Here is a 20,926-nt window from a genome sequence, read left to right as displayed (position 1 = left end):
CCCTTGCACGGATCTCAAAGCGCGCGTAGATCCGCGGGCCACGGGTGCGCGTTGGAGAAGTGGGCCCACTCGGCCATCCCTTCTCTCGGTGCGCGGTGGGCCCGATCCGGCCCGCCTCGGCTCTTCCTCCCGTCGCTTGGCTGCTGCAGTGCAGTGGTCGCCGGCTCCGTCTCTGTGCTCTCTCCTCAGCTTTGACCTTGGTGGCTCGCCATGAACTCCCTCCTGAGGCCGCCGCTGCCGGGCCCGAGCCTGTGCGCGAGGCGCCGGGCCTCGCCGTCGCCGGCGGCAAGGAGGCTTGGCTCGGCGGCGCTGGCCGTTGGCGGGCGGAGATGCCGCCGCGGGCTGTCAGTGGCGGCGTCGGCGGCTCCGTCGTGGATGGAGGAGGCTGGGGTGGAGGTGCTGGAGGAGGGCGGGCGGAGGAACCCGTCGGTATCTGATTCGTACCGGCCGGCGGGGCTGCCGCGGCCGAACGCGACGGTGCTGGAGGCGCAGGGGCGGGTGTGCACGGGGCCCGGGCAGACGCGCCCGCTCGGGGAGGAGCAGGCCATGCGCGTCCTCGACACCATCCTCCGCTCCGGTGAGCTCACTTAGCTCTTCCTCCTTCGGAATGGCGCGGGCTGCTTGAAAACGAGCTGGTTTTGCTAATAAATTCTGCCGCTTAATTTTGGTGGAAGTCTGAATGACTCTGTATGATTACAATTTAGAAGCTCAATGCAAATTTGATGCACATTGTTTGTCTTAATTCTTGAAACCCGTAAAATCTGCATAATTGAAATGAATTTATGTTACTGGTTAGTTTTTGACTTATATGCTTGCAGACAGTAGGGCTGCTGTGAGTTTCTTTATTTTCCTTGCCTTCCATAAGAAGCTTACACAGCATTTTCTTTGCAAATCTTGTAGCAATGGGAGAACTCAAAGAGGAGCCAGTCTCCAGTGCACAGCTGGGTGCATTCTTTGCTGGCATGACAATAAGAGCTAATTCTTTTCCAGAGGCCACTCAGTGGAGTGAGGGTGAGCGGCGAGCCATGAGCATATTTTGGCCACGCCTTGTGCAAGTTCTTCCTCCTGAGGTGAAGTTTATAGCAGACCCTGAAGGAACGATCATGGGTGCAAATGGTTTAACAGGACCTCGTTATGTTGGTCAAGGAACTAGAGAGATGAGACTTGTTGGTGCTTTGAGGGAAGTACTTGCTGGTGGCCATTTAGGTTATGAGGAGGTTCAATGTGTACTAAAGGATATTTTGCCAATTGGATCAAATTCAAGTTCAACTGTGGTTAGTGAAGCGCTTCTAGCAGCATTTTTGATTGGACAGCGGATGAACAGAGAAACTGATCGTGAGCTCAAAGCATATTGTCTAGCCTTTGATGATGAACTAGGTAACTTCAGAGAAATTAGGTAACACTGAGTGGGCTTTGAAACTGGATAGAGAAATCAATAGTGGCATTTACATGGCTTTTTATCAGGTCCTCCTCCAGTTGCTGATGTTAAGTCCTTGACGCACTACGGTGAACCATATGATGGAAATACGCGCTTTTTTAGGAGTACTCTGTTTGTTGCAGCGGTTCGAGCCTGCTATGGTGAGTCTTCCCTGCTCCACGGTGTTGAATGGATGCCACCCAAGGTCAGTAATCTACTAAACATATACAGCAAGAATAGTCATCTGCAAGTGTTATTACTTTGTAGTAATATTTATCTTGTAGTTCTATGATGAATTTATCTGTCAGTTGTTTTTGAGAGCTATTTGTATGGCTTAATGATTAAGGTTTTCAGGGTGGAATAACAGAAGGACAGATGCTTAAATTCATGGGTGCAAACATACGCCTGTCTCCAACACATGCCAAGACACTATTGGAGGTGCGGTAGGCGGTACAGCTCTCCGCCTTCTGCGCACTTTTTCTGCAACCCAGTATATTTCTTTCGTTTCACTGCTAACTGCTCTGATCATATCAACCTTCTGGTTGCTTTCAGGATGAGAACGCTGGTTTTGCATACTTAAATCTTCAAGAAGCTTGCCCACCACTGTAAGTTTGGCATTGCCTTGGTAACCTTATAATCCTGATACCAAAGGCATTTCTTCATATTCTTGTGGAGATGGAATCGCTAGCTTTTCTTATTAAAAGTGCAGGAAACATATATGTTTGTCAAATTTGAAATGAACAATTTACATTTGGATGCATGCTAAAATGAAGCAGTTATTATGTGATAAATTCATATACTCATGTGGCATGAAGGGGCACTTTTTTGACTCAGCGTTCTTGCAGATATTCAATTATTGGGCTCAGGGAGCATATTAAGAAACGACCACCAATTGCTACCTCTGAGAAAGTTCAACAATTTGTGAGAGTAAGTTACTCTTTCTCATCCACTTCTGAATTTTTATTGTAAGAGCAGATAATGCATGAGCATTTTGTTGATTAAACTGTTCTACTCTTTGTAGGATTCTATGCTTATTTTTTATCTCCATTTGCAACTATGAATACCATGTATATAATTGACTGAAATCTGGTCTTAATTCTTCAAAGAGTTGATCGAAAGCTTACTGATTTTTAATGAACTACTGACGTAAAGGTTTAGTAAAATATACCATTACCATTTCACAATAAATTGCCTGGAGGTTTATTAGCTTTGGTTTTCAAAGTATTTCTTCAATAGGTTAGTTTAGACAAAAGTCGTGTGAGAATTTCAACTTTTACCGACAATCAAGATGAGTTACTTCTTGTAATAATGCAATTTAGTGTCATAAAGAATTTCGAAGCAAATAATCTGTACTGCCTACTATTTTCTGGGAGTGCTTGTTCATTCTTTGTAAGTTGAATGAGCAGTGTCATAGCACTACTTGACATTTTTTTCAAGTGTATTCTGTTACAAAAAGAATTGTAAAAGCAGCTTGGCCATGTATTGGTTCATGATTTTTTTCCCTCGAATGGCTTATTGGTCTTATTTTTTCTGTCAGGCACGGGGAAGAGAATCAATGATTGCAGGATTTTATCATGAAGGCTATGAAGATCCTTTGCTTATGCTTATGAGAAGGAGAACTGTTCATGCTGGACTAGTTGTGAAGGTAAGCGCAATGATCTTATTTGGTGCCTTTTTGGAGAACTCATTAATCTGTCCTCTATGGAATAAATTAAATCATTTTGAGTGTGATTTCCCATGGATAATACAGTTTCAGTTCCTTTGTCTTTTTGTCAGAACACAAATTGTATCGATGGATATGATTGTTATCTCAAATTTATTGACTTTTACACCTGCAAAAACCTAAGACAAATATATGTTGCTCATATAGGGGGAGGAAGGTGCACTTTCAATGACAACCAAGGAAAGATCAGCTCATGCGTCAAAAGGGCTTCCAGTTAACCACTGTTCAGGGTTCCGGACACCAAACAGCATAAATTCATCAGAGACTGATGGTATAAAAATGATGCCTTCCACACTTTTTACTGACTGTAGGTAGCCCTCATATTATTAGTGATCACTGAGCATATGTTGCAAATTATAGGGCATTTGCTACACTTTTCTGATACAGGTCACTACTCATATGGCAAAAGGGATTATACTACTGCTACCTATGTTAGGGATATGTCAATTGTTTTCAGAATTCTCCTTCACCTTGGCAGTTCATTCATATAAAACAATATGCTTTGTTAATGGCATTAATAACTAAGCACAAATAATTCTACTCCAGATACCTTGTTGTGAAATGCAAAAGAGAATGGTTATTATGAAGTGATTTCAGTCTGATGAGCTTCTCTCTTACCTTTCAGGTATTCCTAGAGAGAGCTTCAGGGTTATTGTGAATGCACAGGAACTTGGTTTTGAGTCCACTGAAACACCAAGAACTGATAGATCAGTAAGCCTTTTTTCCATGGCCCCTTGCCGTCATACATTCATGTTTGTTAACACTCTACGTTTCACACAGAAATTGCCGGTATGGGTTATTCTTCTGACTGGATCCCCCTAACTGTATCAGGTCCTGAAGAACTTGGAGCTGGGTCTTGCAGCACTAGGCGGTGAGAAAGGAGCGGCCTATGACCGAATAGTTCTTAACGCAGCTATGGCTGACCACTTGCTGGGCTGCAGCGGAGCCGAGGATATCAACGCCGCGCTCGACCGGACGAGAGAAGCCATCGATAGTGGTAATGCTCTGAGAAGGCTCATGAGCTACATAAAGATCTCGCACAAAGTGACCTAGTCTTCGTGCCTTACCTAGTGCTGGCTGTGCAATTTTGGTTTACAAGTCACGACCGAATACCTCGTCCCTGACTGCCTTCCAATCGCCACTGGTTATTACGAGCCAGTGCATGAATATTCCCTTGGAAGGGCCTGTCAATAAGTTTGTTGGGTAGCCACAAGGAACGCTTTGTTGTATTGCCCTGAGAGATCGGTTGTGGTGTGTAACACGTGTGAATTATCTTCAAAATCAAAAAATTAGGCTATACTCCCTCCATCCCAAATTACAATTAGGTTTGGCTTTTCTAGGCACATAGCTTTTGCTATGGATCTAGATATAGCGTATATCTAGATGCATAGCCTATGAACGTAGAAAAGCTAAAACGAATAGTAATAATTTGACTGTACATTATTAAACCTTGTCAAGGTATTTTTTTTCCTCCTTAAAGATTCCACGGGGGCTGCCCAAGCCTACATAAACAAGTTTCAAACAGAGATTGTGGGCTTGCGCCACCACTGTGCAACCTGTGTTGTCAATTTTGCACCAGGTAAACAACACAGGCTCTCTATTTCGAAACCATCAAGGTTCATATGAGATCACAGCCTCTATTTTTAGGTCAATTTTAATGCATAGTCATTACATTATTATCAAGATCGAGAAATTTAGTAACTGTGCATGTTAGGTTTTATGGGAATAAAACTTCTCTCTCGTCTGATGAAACTCTCCCTCGTAATAACCTGTCAAGTAAACTTAGCTGATGTCGTAACAAATTTAATTCTTATGAAACTTCATTAAGACTGGCCTTAGTGGATGGAAATGCTCATGAAACTTCATCGAGACTGTGGATGGAAATTGAAATACAATAGCCTGTCTGAAAAGGAAAAAAACACTCCAACATCTTAAAAAAATAACGGTAATAAAGGATGAAAAGAACTCCAGTACGAAAGGACCGCCGCCGGTTGATGAATTTGATTCCGTCTCCTTCGCGCGCCTGCAGCCCTGCAATGCATCGTCTCCATCATCCGCCATTCCTGCAGCCGCCAAGCTGGAGAGGGGAGTGGAAGGGAACGGCCGTGCAGGCGGGGAGGACGTGTCGAGAACTCGAAATCGCCGCCGCCTCCGCGCGCGGCGTGCCCACCGCCTGCTCGACGCTCGCCCATCTCCGCCCCGCGCGCGCACGGCGAGGCGGCCCTGGATGCTGCAGAGTCCGCGACGTGCGGTCTGGTCCGCAACGCGGTGCGGATTCAGCGCGAGATGTCAAGCTGCGGCGATCCGCGACATAGAAAGTTGCCTCGCGTTCGGTCTTCACACCAAGGTATCTACTGTATATCTCATCTCCACGCTCCTTGGACTGAATTTTGCCCACCAACATTTGGGACTCTGTTGAACACCAGGACCTGTTTATAGTTACTGCTAAATGTAAAACTGAATTGTCATTTCTTGCCTGCTTGGTTCTAGTTTCCACCAGCATGATCTGATTGAGGGTCAGAACAGGAGCAAGACACAGAGTGACAGAACATGTTTTTCTAGGAAAATGAAGAATGTACCGCATCATGACCACAAAAATGCATGTGCATATATCAATAAAGAATACAAGCAATCCACCAGGTCCATGCCCTTGACTCTACCTTAAAGTTCCATGAAACAATACCATGGAAACTTAGATTTACACGCTATGACATATTTACAAACGTCTTCAGCATCACAGGAATATTTCAACGCGATGGTTGTGAAGAGGAGCTTCTCCTGTCCCGTCGCTAACATTCTACCACTCAAATGAATAGCTCACAAAGTACAAACATTACAATAATATACATGCTCTAAGGTGAATGCATCACTATGACTTTGGTGAGTCTGGTTTTGTGTTCCCAGGCTTACCTACGATGGCTTTCTTCACCTTTGCTAGTTGGTGCTTTACCTTTGATCCAACGCCAGACAATAGGTTGAGTTTTTTAGGTGCCTTCTTTGTTGCTCCTGGTGCTTCAGTTTTCGTTGCTGCTCCATCAGTGAAATCCTTAGTTCCCTCTACGTCCTTTATCTTCTCATCATAAGTTTTCTCATCTGCATCAGCCTTTGGACTTTGCTCTTCATCTGTGCTGAATTCTGGCTTGGTTACGCCCACAAAGTTTTCTTCAGCCTCAGAAGCTTCTCTGGGTGAAACTACATTGAGATCACGTTCCTGGACCTTTGAATCAAACAGTTCTTGCTTTTCGTTAGATTTTATACTCACTGTTTGCTCATGGCTTTCAACTGTTCCAGGCACAACCTGTTCTTTGATCATGGTCTCTTTTTTGACCAAAAATTGCTGGTCTCCTTCATCACTCACTTTAGGAGACTTTTGCTCAGTATCAGTTTCCTGCTGCTCCTGAAAATCAGATTCCCCTAGTTTTTCTGGGCCCATTGCAGTTTTGTTGTCAGCAACTTCATGTTTCCTATCAGTTTCCTGCTGCTCCTGAAAATCATATTCCCCTAGCTTTTCTGGTCCCATTGCAGTTTTGTTGTCAGCAACTTCATCTTTCTTATCTTGGTTGATCTGCATGTTTGGACTGTCAGCCTGAATTTCAACTTCTGTTTGAAAGTTTTCTACTCCTTTAATTGAGAAGTTAGAGTTTTCTTTCTCATCCATGCATGTTGAGCCTTCACAAATTTCCTTTTCAGGAGCCAAAATCTTCTCAGTGTCACTAACTGGTTCCGTTATATGAGGTTCTTGCTCATGAGGTGTTACTTCAGAGCTTGTGCTTTTCTGAGGATTGTCATTTGAACTTTCTACAGCTTCTTTGGGAACGTTTTCTGTGCCCTTGCTTGCATGCTGCTCCTCTTCTTTCTTCTCTACTTCTTCACACTCCAGTTGAATATGAGGACTACTTGTTGCCTCAATGATGGAAGATTCAGTGGGATCATCTTCTTTTGCACAGGTAAGGTTCTGGGCAGCCTCAGCATCATAAGATGAATCTTTTGCATCAACCACACCTGATTCTATCAGCAAGGGCGCGGACACTGCATCAGCACTATTATCTTCAGGTAAAGATTCATGCAAGAGTCCTGTTTGTTGTTCCCCTAGAGTATCCTCTTCCGAAGCCTCTGTATTTGTTAAATCATTTATGTTGCTCTTCAAGCTCTCATTTTCAACTTTTGTTGACTCCTCCGTGTCTTCCTGACAGACAGTATCAACTGCTTTATCATCCAGCTCAAAGTTCGAAATCTCAATATCTCTCGCTTTCATATTTGTAGAAACACTAGCTGCTTCTTCTGATAACAGTTCATCAGAAATTTTGTCTTGGGGATTGCCTTGAGTGTTCTTATTGGACTCTTCATCAGTATGTAGTGATCTTTCTGTGTCCAGCTTAAGATCATCACTTTGTTCTTTGACCATTTCCTGTGTTTCTTCGGAGCATTTGGCATCATGTTTTTCTTGTTCAAAGGTGAGATTGTCATCCACCTTATTTTCTGTGCAAAGTGGCCCCACACTTTCTTCTTCTTTAGAAATGAGCACGCAGCTATCGTCTTCTGTTGTTTCTCCTTGCTTCCCTTCAGCCCCAGGTTCTGAATTTTCATCTGCAACACCGTTCTTTTTTCCTAATATTAAATTCATCAGAAAATGAGAAACAGGTAAATCTGGTTCAACATCATTCTGAGCATCTTCAATTTCTGTATCTTGAATGTCCTGTTCATTCTTTTCATTGGGAATTTGATTTTCATCCTGTAACTCCCCTTCATTTATTTCATTGGGAATTTGATTCTCTTCTGGTTCAGTAGGAAGGGGCTTCTCTGATGAAGGCATCTCTCTTTCCGTCTTCTCTTGATGCGCAGGGGTGTTTTCGTCCTGTGCAGTATGCGCAGGAAGAGCAAGCTTATGGTCTTCCATATTCTCATTCACACTTTCTTCCTTTGATGCTGTAATTACAGATGAAACATCAAGATCCCTTCCAGTGTCATTAAAGGTTTTGAGACTTCCATCAGATGGTTCACCATCGTCTCCACTAGCCTACATGGGAAATGGAAAATTAGATTAGCAATACAGAATGTAACTCCAATATTCATTGATTTCTCTCACTTACTGACCTTATTGGTGATGGTGTCATTGACTATTACCGCTTCAGTGGTGCTTGTCTCTGTTTTCTCATGTGAAACGGTTTCATCAATTTTGTCAAATGAACTTTCTTCTATTTCAAGTTGCTGAACATCATCTTCACTAATTTCTTCCTGACATTGCTTGGTTAGATTTATATCTGAGGCAGATTCATCAGCTTTTTCTTGCATAGCTTCAATATCTACATCATTTTGCTCCATCATTGAAAGATTTTCGTCTTCAACCTGATTGCAGGAAAAAAATGGCATAGAATTTTACTAAGAGAAGATTTGACAAGAAAAACGAATTTGGACCCGTATAAGACTGGTACATGTTAAGGATATTAGTACTGACCTTGTGATGAATGCTTAAGTCCTGCTCAACATTGTTCTGTATGGATGATTCTACAAAAGGTTTGGAAGTGGAGTCGAGTCCCTTGTTTTCTCCAATCTCTTCAATTTCTCTGGGCTTTATACTTGCATTACCATCGATTATTTCTTTGCCTGGAGTTGTTGTATCATCAATTTTGGCATCCATGTTGCATGGTTCACTGGCATGCAGTTGAGGCGCCTCATCCTTTTCAGATTTTGTCTGTGATTCATCATGATGGATAGCATTGTCTTCATTTTGAATTTCTTTATTCTCATTTATTTCACCTGCAATCTCTTTCTCCGATGCTTGAATGGTGTGGACATCATCATTAACCTTGTCTGTGCATTCTTTATCCTCCCTATGCTCTCCTGATTCAACATTCTGAGTAACAGCTGCAGAATCCTGCACAGCAAATATAGTAGCTCCTGAGATTATTATGGTGTCAGAATTACTGTTATGGATGTTTCTCGAACTGCAGATGCATCATGACCTAATTGAAGAGCCATCTGACCATTGGAAACTACAAAAAATTTAGTGATGAATGCCACTGAAGTTGCATGTGGTGATGCAGCGAAGATTTTTTTTTGTATGGGCTGCAAAACTAAACCCCACTCTTTGTTTTCTTGTTATTTTGTTTTTACCTGTATACCAATATTATTATGTCTATCACTTTAAAATTTTCTTATGGGAGTCTGCTTATATTTCTTTTAAAAAAGACAGGAAAACCGACTCCAAAAAAAATGCACCTTTGGAGTTTGGAATGGTTACCACATATTGCTTTCAAAACATCATTGGCAGTGTTCAGTCAATTGTTTTAGAGGAATATTCAGTCAATTAGATCTTACATTCTCTAGTATAGCATCATTTGAAGGAGCCGGTTCAGATGCTTCTTGACCAGAGGATGCCAAACCAGGTTCAACCTGCAAAATGAGTAAATGTAGCAGTGCTTTTAGTATGGGTAATGACTAATTAGAGGCTATTAACAAATAATTGCTGCATTGTTCTTTGGTCTCTGTAAATGCCATTCTTATATATTTACTCCTATATTACTTTTACTTCTACTTAATAGTGATCCCACATAATAATTTGATGTACTAAGAGTAGTCGCTGGCGTTTCCCGGAGCTTTCTCAAGATGGTGACGCGATGGACCAACAATAAGGAAGGTTCTGGCTCATTGTTCGCCATGCTTTCTTTATTTTTTCTCTACATTTCTAATTTGGAAAGTTAATTTGATCTTTGGGAATCCAACACCAATATGATTAACAAAAGAACATTTTTCAGATGATATTAACAAAAGAATGTAGATCTAATTTCTCACACTTCATTGATGGAAACTCTGAACTGACCTCTTCATTATTAATTTCATAAATTGTTTCATCATGTTCATCAGTAGAATCGTTTGCTACTATGTCATTATTTTCTGCACTCTCCTTCTCATCTTTATTATCATTTTTAGCACCAGAATCTTCTTCTGTTCCTTCATCTGTTCCCTTAACATTGTCAACCTCCATATCCGTGCTACTTGGGGTGGATTCTTCAGATACATGTGGGGCTTCTTCATGCTTAAGAATTTCAGTAATGAGTGCCTCTGTTTGTTCAGCCTGCAAAGATTGCATTGAGTATGAATTTACTCTTTGTGAGTTTCTAACTCAAGAAATCCTGAAAAGGTAACACATGCAATGAGTCCTAGAGTGGTATTTACCTCACATACATCAGTGTCTTCTGTTCTATTTTTGGCACCATTTTCGATATCATCGGGCTCCACAAGTGGTTCCATGGTGAAATCATCCCCCTTGTCCTCATGTTTCTGTTCATCTGCCTGAATTTCTTCCTTCTGATTTTCAATCTCCTCATCTTTTTTCTGTTGTTGATCCAAGTCAACCTTTTGCACAACCTCATCTTGTCTCCCAATGGATAAAGCATCTGCCTCACATGTTTGCAGTTGAAGTGCTACATCATCAGGTTGCTTGTTAAGATCACTAGTTTGCTCACCATCTTCTGTGGTATCATCTTCTTTTGTGACATCTTGTGCTCCCTGAGGATCACTTTCAAATGAAGCTTGTGTTGCTTCTTCAGTGCCCTTTTTTGTGAGAAGTTGCCCACTGATATCTCTTTCCTGAACATGAATTGTGTTCTCTTCTTTATGCACACCTGACATTTCGCTTGAGTTATGTTCACATCCATCCTTTTTCTCTTCTTTGACATGATCGGTATTTGAAGTCTCTAGTCTATCATCACCAGGACTTTGAACAGCATCTTCATCAGTCATGTTCTCACTTCCCTGAGTTGGCAAAACAGTTTCGCCCAAATCACATGCACCATCCTGGATAAAATACATACTAGTGAGTTGTCTTGCAAGGTATGCTCACATTCAAACTAGTAATGTCATACTCAGACTGCAATACTTAGTTCTTTTTATATATTTTTTAAGTCTGCATTTTGGCACTACTGATAGGTATACTTTTGCTATTCAATTACTTTACTGAAAAGTCTGATAGTAATTGGTTAAAAGTTGATCTATTTTTGGTAGGTGCCATCATGTAAGATAAAACTTGTAGTCAATCTATGATCTGATAGTATTTACATACATAAGAATTTGGGGGCTACATCTTTTTATGTGCCTCTTACTGTTCAAACTGCTGCAATGATGTTAGGTTTATCATGATATTTCAATTCAATGCATACATTTATATAAGAAACCACCTTTTGTTATGCTTCATAAAAAACAAATCTCATCTTTCCAAGTAATTAGAAATCCTAAACAAGTATTTCCTACACCTAAGGGAGGTTAATGCACAGAATACAGATACCTTTAGTTCCACGAACGTCTGTATTTCATCTTTGACATCATCAGTTTCATTCCCTGTAATTTCTTCATTCAACTCTGCAGAATGCCCTTCTGGTGTTGTTTCATTATCTGTTGGAGATGGGTCCTCTGAAGTAGCATTCTCTGTTTGCTCTCCATCATTGACGGCTTCGATGCCGTTAATTTCTTTTGTTGCCTCCAATTCGTTCTCTTGCTTAATATCGGAAGTTGGCTCTTGCTTAATATCGGAAGTTGGCTCTATTGATGCCATATTACCTTCTGAAGCTGATTTTTCTATTGCATCAACTTGGCTTGTATGAAATTCTTCTTCAGCTTCATTGGCATCAGTAGCCTTGATTTCTTCCACTGGTTCTAGTTCATGCTCTTGTTTAATATCAACAGGTGGGTCAATTTCACACGCAATACTATCTTCTGTAGGTGTTTCTTCAATGGCGACAGTGCCTGCGGTTTCTTCTGCCTTTTCAAGCTGACTGTTCTCACTGTCCACATGCTGTGCTGGTTGGACATAAGAATCTGGTTCACTTGTCAGTTCACTCCTTTCTCCAGTTGCATCATCTGGAATGTCAATATTACTTTGCTGGATGACTTCTTCAGCCTCCATTGCTTGATTGTCTTTTACTTCTGGTACTTTGTCCTCGTGCACCTGTTGATCATCAACATTGGGCTCACTGTCTACTGCTGGCTCCTCAAAGGTAGAAACTCCGTGTTGTTGATGATTTTCAGTTCCCTCGGATTCAATGTCTCTGGTTTCTTGCACTTGTTGGACATCAGTAGCTGGCTCAGTCCTTGGTAAATTACTTTCTTGATCTGCCTCTTTAGTAGGAAAGCTACTGAGATCTGAGAATTCATCTGTTTTGGCATCTTCACTGTCCTTGATTTCTTGAGATGTCAGATTCTGCACTTGCTGTGTGTCAAAAGCACGCTCGGTTACTGTTGTATTTTCTTCTGTTGGAGTAGTCTCATCAGAAGTAGAACCATGGGGCTCTCCTGGATGTTCCATTGTGTCAGTGCACTTCGTGTTCTCAAACGATTCTAGCTCCAGAACTGGCTCAGTACCATCTTCAGTGAGTTCCTTTATACTTTCAACATGACTCTCATGAGGGACTGCTTCAGTCCCCATGGTTTCCATGTCCATATTTCCTGCTGGCAGGTCAATTGATGTCATAATATCCTCTGTTCCAGCTGGTTCAGCGCCCTTGGTCTCTTCTAGCTCTGGCTCCTGCACTGATGGCATATCAGCAGTTGCACCTGTTTCTACATTTTCTTCTGGAGCTGCTGCCTCACCAAGAGCAGTGTTGCTTTTCACATTTTCAGTGCCCTCAGTTACTTCTGCCAGCTGTAAACTCTCTGCTTGAGTGTCAGAATTTGGTTCCATTGCTGTTGCATTGTCTTCTGCTATTGCCGTTGCATTGTCTTCTGAAGTGGACTGCTCAGAAGTAGAAAGAATGCAAGATGACGCAATTCCTTGAGGTTTATCGGCTTCAGTTTCCATGAAATCACTTGATTCTTGATCCTGGACTTGTTGATGATCAACATCTGGTTCAGTGCTTGTGTTATCTTCTGTTGCAATTTCTTCTGGGACAGATTCCCCAGAGGAAGATGTTAGCTTAGCATTGGAGATATTTGTAGTCTCAGTGGCTGTAGTGTCATTCATTTCTTCGACTGATTCTGGTTCCAGTACTTGTGGCTCACTTGCTATTCCTTCTGGTGCTTGCTCCTCTGATTGAGCAGCATCACTTTGGTGGGGTGTTCCTGCTTCTGTGGCTTCAATGTTGCTCAGTTCTCTTGCTGATTCATGCAGATCAATTGTGGCTAGATTATCTTCTTTGGTTGGCGTCTGAAAGACAGTAGTATTCATTTCATAGGATGTTTCCTTCACTTCTGTAAGTTCAGTGTTCTTTATTTCTTCTGGTTCCGGTTCCTGCACAGGCTGAATATCAGCAGTTGACTTGCTTTCAGGGACATAGTTTTCTTGAGCCGACTCCCCAGCAGATACCATGTTGCTTTGGCCAGAGATTCCTCCAGTTATGATGTCTTTGTCACCATCAATTACTTCTAAAGATTCTGTGATGCTTACTCCCTGAGTGTCACAATCTTTTTCACTTTCTATCTTATGATCTTCTGCAGAAGGCTCATCTGAAACACAGTCTTTGCTTTCCTGGGGAGCTGCTTCAGTTTCAGTGGTTTCTGTTGCTGACTCTGCCTGCTGCATATCAATCTCCTGTGTATCTTCTTGAGCTAAATCATCGAATAGAACAGCATTCATCTGATCAGAAGCTTCTTCTGATTCAACAGGTTCTGTGTTCTTTGTTTCTTCTGGTTCTAGCTCCTGCATATGCGTTTCAGCAATATCCTCAGTCTGTAGCACATCCTGTTCTTTAACTGCCTCATCAGCAATCACCACATCAGAGACTTCTTCTATATTCTCAGCTGTGTTTCCCTTAGTTTCTTCGGTTGATTCTGCATTATCTACTTCTTGACTATCACAGGTTGGCTCTTCTGCTGTTACATTATCTAGTACAGTGTCCTCTGAAGTAAAAACAGTTTCCTTAACTTCAACCGAATCTTGTCCAAGGGTGTGCTGAATATCATCATTATGTGTCTCATCTGCTGTCGAATCATCTTCTGCTGAAAGTTCCTTGGAAGGAGTAACATGGCCGTGTTCGGTGATTTCTTGAGCTTCAGTGGCTTCAATGTCCTTCGGTTCTTCTTCTGTTTCAGTCATTTGTGGTTCGCTTATTGCTGTAGTACCTTCTGCTTTAGCTGATTCATCTGTTTTCTGTGTTTCTACCTGCAGTATCTGGAATGGCATCAGAGTTGTCCAGATTGATCTCCACAGGAGTTTGGACTCCAGAAGGTGCTTCAGATACAACCTCAACATCAGGAATGTTTGTCATGGTTGCAGGTTGTGTGTTCTCATTTGCTTTTTCTGGTTCTAGATCCTGGCCTTGCGGATCTTCTGTTTGCTCAATAGCTTCCAGTGTGTCTTGCTGCACGGTGTCACCATCCATTGTAATACCTAAATTATGTTGATCTTCTGGAACTGCCTCGTCAAAAGCAACACTGCTTTGTTGCATAGCTGCTCCAGTATCAACTTCTTCAGCATCTTTTATTTTTTCTACTGATTCCTGGTTCTGCACTTGAATATTTACAGGTGGCTCCCCTGTTATTGTGTCATTTTCTGGTGTTGTCTCCTCAGGAACTGCCATGTTACTCTGGTGCGCAGTTTCTTCAGTCTTTTCATTCACTGGGCCATCAGTTTCTTCAGTAGATTCTTGATTCAGCACTTCATGAGCATTGGTTGCTGGCTCATCAGCATGTTCAAATTTAGGCACCTCTTCCTGCACCACATCTGCATCCACTGCATCAGCTTGCTGGCTCTGTGGATCTTCCATTTTGGCCACCTCTTCTGTAGGTCCTGCAATAGATGTTTCTTCTGGAAAGCTCTCTTTGTGGTCAGGATGAACAACATCATCTGCCTTAGCTGGTTCCTCCATTTCTATCTTTTCATCAATTGTTACTGGAACAGCACCAGAATCATCCATATGTGGCTCCACAGGAGTTTGGAATCCAGTAGGTGCCTCAGCTTCCTCAATATCGGCATTGTTTGCAATGCTGGCAGGTTGTGTGCCCTCGTTTGCCTTTTCTGGCTCCTGATTCTGATCTCGCTGACCATCATCTGTCTGCTCAATAGAATTGTCAGGTTGCAGTGTGTCTTCCTGAACCAAGTCATCATCCACTGTAACACCTTCTGAATCTTGTCGGTCATCCCTGGGTTCTTCATCTTTCTCATGCTTCAGAAGGCTGCTATGTTCTGTTGTGCTTTCTCCATGGCTTAAACCATCAGTCACCTCTTCTTTATTGATTCCATTGCTCTGATGGGCACTTGTCCCTTCTAGTTCTGCTTCTTCCTGATCATTCTCATGCAGCTGCGCATTTGAAATCTTCTCTTCTTTGTCCATATGGCCATTCGGAGAAGATGCTTCGCCATTTAGCTTATGTTCTGGAGGAAGTTCGAGTTCAGAGGGTGCTTCTACTAAAACTTGGTCCTCTGGAATCTCCAACGTTCCTGCAGTTGAATCGATGGCTTCTCCCACATTCTTGATCTCCATGATAGACGGAAGCTTAACTTCTGGGTGTGCTTCAAAATGGACTGTTCCTAAATCAACAGCTTCTACTTGGACTTCCTGGACAAGGTATTAATAAATCCAGCATTAAAATAGTGCATTTCATGTCACATTGGATAGTCATAATTATATTAATACATATTTAACTGGCTAACATTAGATAATGAATGTTAGTATATTTTAGAATAAATATTTTCCGTAGTCATGAACCAAAAGTAGGAAGAGAATAGGAAATGTTAGCCTATATAATCTTATATTCACTATCCATTGACTTTGTTTAGTTGCAGCCATAATTTACTCAAAAGGAAATCCAGCCATGAGTGTACTGAAGCACTGCAAAAAGTGCAAGCAGACCATCCTGCACGACAGTGGCCATTTCTCGTTGGCCAACTGTCTTGCTAGTAAATGGCACATGTAGGTTGAGTACATGTATGAGTTACCATGAACATACTGACTTGTCAAAAAGTACACGGCCACGTCAATACTGCATGTGGGCATCGGGCATCCCAACTAGATGAGTTTTTTCGTCTACAAAAACCTCGGATAATTATTGCATGGAGGAGTTGTCAGAAATACTGAATGTTTCTATTGAGTGTGCTAGTGCTGCGATTTTATGTTTTGGCATGCTTTAAGTAGACTTTTTTTCTCTCTTCATGCCTCTGACTTTCATCACCACACTGGTTGGTTGACGCTCAGTGTAAATTAGTGTTAATTGCTTATGCATGTTAACCTAACCTTTTCATTCTGTCATTCACGTCACAACAGTTGACCAAACCGTTAAACTTGTCTATCTTTATTGTTAATATTTTTCCCATCTGGATATGTAGAACTGTAGGAGCAGAAAATGTATTATAATCCTTTGACTAACATTATTTTCTCAATATTGAGCGAATTCACATGCCATCTATCAAATTCAGGAGAGCAGTACCAGGTTGAGAAAAAGTAGTTGCACTGTTGCAGTATACTACTTTCTAGGTAATCAAAAGAGAAGAGCAGAGCATATCACAGTGATGCTGATGCTTACCACAGCCCACAGGTAATAGCCTATGGAACTGTAACTTATATTTATTTGTCCATTGAGTTATTTTCTTGATCCCTTGATCCCTTGATCCTTGAGACATATACTGCAACACTAACCTATTCTGCATGTACCTTTTTCTTATTCAAATCAACATGAATAAAATTTGAAAAGGAAGGCATATAAACTAAGTTTATTATAAACGACGAGAACAAGATGATTCTTCTTATTTGGGTTCACTTCTTCCATTCTGTAAGGAGAATTCTTTGCTTTAGAAGATTGCTTGTAACAACTATAAAAGAAATGAGTGCAGTGCCATTCTACACAGTTTACTACATGAAGAAGAAGAATCCTTCGTGATACTTAATGGAGATTAACACGTAGCAACTGTGGAATGAGAAATAAGGTACCACAATGGTTTTCCTTGCAAACTGGCCAAAATTTACTGAATAAATAGAAGCATGCTCGATATCCTCATCATAAAGCTGATAAACATCTGGGACAATGAAGCTACTTACGTAGCTCTTCATCTCCACAAGTATGTTGCATGCAGGAAAACAGAAGCAAGCAAGTGATGCAGAAGTTCAGAGACTAAGAGAACCATTTCTTACCGTCCCATCAGCTGCTTCTCGTGTTTCATCTTCCATTGCCATCGCTCCAGATCAGAATGAGAAGAGGAGGAGGAGGAGGAGGAGGAGGAGGAGGAGGAAGAAAGGAAAAGGAAAAAAGAAAGATGGAGTGGCTTCTCCCTGAAAAAGGCTTGTGGGCGCTCGAAAAGCTGGTGGTCTTTATACCAACCTTTCCTCTGCCCCTCTGTCAATATGTTTTCTATTGCTGAGCAGAGGTTAGGAAGCAGTGACAGACTGACAGTGCTCTTGACAGGGAGTTAGCACTTGCTTAAGTGTGATCTTGATTAAGCGGGAGAAGTTATCCCTGAAATGGCAGATCAATGAACATGGAGAGTCAGCATTAGGTGCCAAAATGCCAACTGGTACGTGAGGCACATGGTCGTGGTGGCTGGACAAGTGTGCCTGCGTTCTTGCATTGATGGACCCACAGAACCTTTTCTGTGTGACATTATTGGATCGATAATTGATCAGGGAGTATCATTTTTGGATCCTTCATCATTCGTAATCTTAATTTTTTTCCCGAGTGCGGCTCAAAAGAAAAGTTTAGTTTTTGGTGTAAGAATACTATTATCTGCTCTTTTTGTTGCTTGGCTTCACATATCAGATAACATGATTGGACCTTACAAAATCCCTTATGGTGCAAATTTTCTCCTAATGGTTAGGCTGCCCTCGTATGTTTTAGTCACTTTCGACTATTTATTCGATCGCTGTGTTCATCTTACCTCAGATTGCACTTGGAGCGCAAGGGAACAATAGATTCGGCCGATGTCTCTGCAGCCCGGAGCAAATCAAGTGAAAAGCAGTACCGCATGAAAGTAACTTCACCTTTTGGTGTCATTATTGTGTAATGTCCTGTTAAACTTGCACTCAAAATTGCTTTCATTTTTTTTAAAAAAATGTTTTCTTTCAAATTCACGTGACAACACATTATGTTAGTAATATGTCATTATTTCTACACCTTTACTCCTGAATCTTAAATGAAATGATTGCTGCGGTATATGACCAAGAGCTCTTAACCCGTTCTAGCATTCAGAATTATGGTGCTGAGGTTGCTCACTGTGGACTGATTTCTGAAGATTACTGAAGCACAAGGACAGAGAAAGGCGGAGCATTGGAAGCCCCAGGATATTGAATTCAGTCAAGTGGCTGCTGCTGACAGTGATCTGCAGCAAAAGAATTCCACATGTTCAATCGCTCTGGTCTCTGGACAAGAAAATACCAAGTTGGCCAGCCACAAGCGCCTCTCTGGCTGGATCCATCTCACGCAGTCCAAATTCTTCCAGCAGAAAAGAAGCCTCGCCGCCAGGTACGGTCCATCACCTGCTACGAATTATGAAAACCTGAGGCAGGTAATGCTAAGCGCTTGTGCTATTATCCTAGCATATCGCCTCGCCGAAAGAAGGAAGCTCATGGCGCCGCCATTGGAGGATTGACATGCTTGCTCGGCAAAATCCTTATCAGCAAAGTTTCCAGGTCTGACTCAGCACCGTACGTAGATTCTATCATTTTGCTTGGAAAAAAACTTTCAGACGTTGATGTTTTGTTTCCTGGAACTGTTTGCTTTTGCCCCTTGGAATATAATCGTCAGTCAGGGTCCTTTCAGATCAATCTAAGCATAGGTCAATGAGTTAATCAAAACAAATCTTTTTCTTTCAACGCCGTAATTGTTCTGCAATTCTGGTCATGTCAAAGCGAAGTCAGAAAAGAAAAGAAAAGGACTTTTACTGTGCATATACAGTTTCCATTTTTATATATGACATAATATATCCAAAATTTCACATGTTTTTTTTTTTGAAACGGCAAAATTTCACATGTGACATGATCTGACATGGCAGAAAAGGAAAAAAGGTGGATCAGAAAAAAAGAAGAGAGATGATGGACCTCTCTCTTCTAAAAGCAGAGGAGGGGTGCCCAATTTTTCGCTGGATGAAGGCAACAGCAGCTGCGAATATGAGGTGGTGATTGGAAACGAGCAACCGGCAACACCAACACCAGCACCGGCCATGCTAAAGCCGTATTGTCATCTTATGCCGCCAAAGTCATAGCAACCTACAGATTTCTCACTTAATCCACGTCATCCAGCATATGGCACGTCAATTCAAGCAATTTCAGGCAGCCCCGGAATATTTGAGAAGGATGTGGAGGACAAACAAGATGTACTAAAGCCATACGTCACATAAAGCCATATTTGAGAGCATCTTCCATTGCCAGCTCCATCGTGGATGCAACTGCATTTTCCTATCCGGTGTGCCACCTCAGATCGAGGCGTCCAGGCCCCACCTGGAATACAGGCCTCCTTTGGAACGTAGCAATTTTATTCACGGTTACGAATTTTTCGAGAACCGATTCAAAATTATTGTAAATTAAAATTCTTGCAAAATGTCGCCAATGCTTGTTGGTCTATGAACTTTTTTCTGGTTCTACAAAGATTTATTTGCTTCTTGTGAAATTCCTGCAAAATTTCTATGATCTGAATTCCTCTGGTGCATATGGTCTCCGAGTATTGACAATGGCTGCTATAGCTTTTGCAGGGTGTCACGTGTCAGTACGTGTTTGCTCCGTGGAGCAATCACCAATGCCGGAGTCGTGTACGCGTCTAACTCGTAGCTCACACTAGCTTCCGAGCGAGTGAATCCGTCCAGCTCGAGCAGCATGGATTGGCTGGCAGCCTGATGCTGATGGCGACGATGCTAATGTTTGCCCCCTCTACTGCAGTGAAAAAGAAACTGGCATTGTACTGCCAGTAACAGTTCATTGATTTGTAGATTCGTCCCGCAAGGAAGTCGTGAGCAATTGGAGGCTGATTAATTGGCCGCATGAAAATTTTTGCATCATATTCTCGTGTAGTTTGGTTTTGCTAGCACGTTAGATCTAATGTCATTATATTTTCCAATGCAAATATGAACTGGGGAATTTAGAATCGATAAAATTTGAATAAGTAGCACACACATATTGATCTTGATCAAATTGACAATTGAGGAGGAACAAATGAGAATAGCTGACCATCTTGGCCTATGTCGCAGTTCATATGATTTGCAATTTTTTAGTTAGTGACTAATTGCTCTAGCATATGTGTATACTTAGTTTTCACGAGGCAAATTGCCCCCAAGTATTGATTCTAGCTCCGCCGCTGTCCTGCATTCTCGTCTAGATCCACAAAGCCTTAGATTGCATGTGTTACAACTCTTAAACTTACTTTATAGGTACTTTTCTATGTTTTCTTTTTTTAAGAAAAAAAAGTTAATCAAACAAACAAACCTATATTTGTGCCTTGACTGCCTTGTTGATTGGATAAGGATAGAGTACAATTTTACCCCTTTTGTCTTCTTCCTTTCTTTGAGTACGTTGCATGACTTAGGACTTGTAATGATCACTACAGAAAAGGCTAATCTGGTTTCTAGCAGTGAACAGTGCTCGAAGTCTTGAAGACGATACTGTATTTTTTTGAGACGATTCCTCACAGACCATTAAAAAAGTTTGTAATTCCATATCTACCACCGGAAAACTTGAGGCGCCTCTCATACCATCCGTTCTACATTTTTTGACCTCCGTGCCATTGCCATCTAGTTTTGGTGTTAAAGTCTCCGTTAGATGGCAGTTATTTGCCAGTTATTTGCAAGAATGACTTCAGTACCCCTGCTTACAGGACCGTTCCATCCATTTTCTTTTCTTTTTCTTTTTGGTTTTTGCCTCCGTCTTTTCCCTCACGTG

General features: G+C 41.7%; 3 protein-coding genes and 2 long non-coding RNA genes across 8 annotated transcripts; 3 read left to right on the top strand and 2 right to left on the bottom strand.

The window, feature by feature from the left end:
- Positions 1–129: 129 nt before the first annotated feature.
- Positions 130–4,448, top strand: LOC101780432 (anthranilate phosphoribosyltransferase). Its single transcript, XM_004951942.4, has 10 exons — positions 130–577; positions 901–1,377; positions 1,465–1,622; positions 1,772–1,855; positions 1,970–2,022; positions 2,263–2,344; positions 2,955–3,062; positions 3,288–3,411; positions 3,766–3,851; positions 3,972–4,448. Exons 1-10 carry the CDS (start codon positions 211–213, stop codon positions 4,191–4,193), a joined length of 1,761 nt encoding a protein of 586 aa, XP_004951999.1. The 5' UTR covers positions 130–210; the 3' UTR covers positions 4,194–4,448.
- Positions 4,449–5,723: 1,275 nt separating this feature from the next.
- On the bottom strand, positions 5,724–14,207 carry LOC101779234 (titin homolog). Its single transcript, XM_004951939.4, has 7 exons — positions 11,425–14,207; positions 10,317–10,937; positions 9,961–10,215; positions 9,459–9,533; positions 8,596–9,015; positions 8,235–8,486; positions 5,724–8,157 (listed from the first exon to the last, which is right to left on the bottom strand). The coding sequence occupies exons 1-7, from the start codon at positions 14,164–14,166 to the stop codon at positions 6,010–6,012; spliced, it is 6,513 nt and encodes a 2,170-aa protein (XP_004951996.2). The 5' UTR covers positions 14,167–14,207; the 3' UTR covers positions 5,724–6,009.
- LOC101772200 (RNA polymerase-associated protein LEO1) lies at positions 14,143–17,335 on the bottom strand. The gene is made up of 2 exons (XM_012845790.2): positions 17,198–17,335; positions 14,143–15,628 (listed from the first exon to the last, which is right to left on the bottom strand). The coding sequence occupies exons 1-2, from the start codon at positions 17,237–17,239 to the stop codon at positions 14,210–14,212; spliced, it is 1,461 nt and encodes a 486-aa protein (XP_012701244.1). The 5' UTR covers positions 17,240–17,335; the 3' UTR covers positions 14,143–14,209.
- LOC101780168 lies at positions 15,500–17,265 on the top strand. Of its 3 annotated transcripts, none has more exons than XR_002678998.1 (4): positions 15,500–15,637; positions 16,486–16,604; positions 16,915–16,992; positions 17,126–17,265. It is a non-coding gene; the product is annotated as an uncharacterized LOC101780168 (long non-coding RNA). The 3 variants fall into 3 exon arrangements; XR_214454.2 differs by having other exon boundaries at positions 16,900–16,992; XR_002678997.1 differs by having other exon boundaries at positions 16,486–16,992.
- Positions 17,279–19,664, top strand: LOC101778967. 2 transcript variants are annotated; one of them, XR_214453.2, is made up of 5 exons: positions 17,279–17,367; positions 17,469–18,059; positions 18,292–18,521; positions 18,596–18,688; positions 19,051–19,664. It is a non-coding gene; the product is annotated as an uncharacterized LOC101778967 (long non-coding RNA). The 2 variants fall into 2 exon arrangements; XR_002678996.1 differs by lacking the exon at positions 17,279–17,367 and having other exon boundaries at positions 17,469–17,577; positions 17,943–18,059.
- Positions 19,665–20,926: the final 1,262 nt, after the last annotated feature.

Source organism: Setaria italica, chromosome I, assembly GCF_000263155.2.
Source record: "Setaria italica strain Yugu1 chromosome I, Setaria_italica_v2.0, whole genome shotgun sequence".
Lineage (NCBI taxonomy): Eukaryota > Viridiplantae > Streptophyta > Magnoliopsida > Poales > Poaceae > Setaria > Setaria italica.
This window is presented reverse-complemented; position numbering and strand designations above follow the sequence as displayed.

Bases quoted from the DNA above. Each gene is read 5' to 3' on its own strand.
- LOC101780432 (XM_004951942.4), top strand. From the start codon at position 211: ATGAACTCCCTCCTGAGGCCGCCGCTGCCGGGCCCGAGCCTGTGCGCG. The intron at 2,023-2,262 runs GTAAGTTTGGCA...GCGTTCTTGCAG, and splicing joins CAAGAAGCTTGCCCACCACT to ATATTCAATTATTGGGCTCA. The intron at 3,412-3,765 runs GTATAAAAATGA...CTTACCTTTCAG, and splicing joins AAATTCATCAGAGACTGATG to GTATTCCTAGAGAGAGCTTC.
- LOC101779234 (XM_004951939.4), bottom strand. From the start codon at position 14,166: ATGACTGAAACAGAAGAAGAACCGAAGGACATTGAAGCCACTGAAGCT. The intron at 9,534-9,960 runs GTCAGTTCAGAG...CTCATTTTGCAG, and splicing joins ATGAAATTAATAATGAAGAG to GTTGAACCTGGTTTGGCATC. The intron at 9,016-9,458 runs GTAAGATCTAAT...TTTGCTGTGCAG, and splicing joins ATGATGCTATACTAGAGAAT to GATTCTGCAGCTGTTACTCA.
- LOC101772200 (XM_012845790.2), bottom strand. From the start codon at position 17,239: ATGGCAATGGAAGATGAAACACGAGAAGCAGCTGATGGGACG. The intron at 15,629-17,197 runs GTAAGAAATGGT...TACCTTGTCCAG, and splicing joins GAGAAGCAGCTGATGGGACG to GAAGTCCAAGTAGAAGCTGT.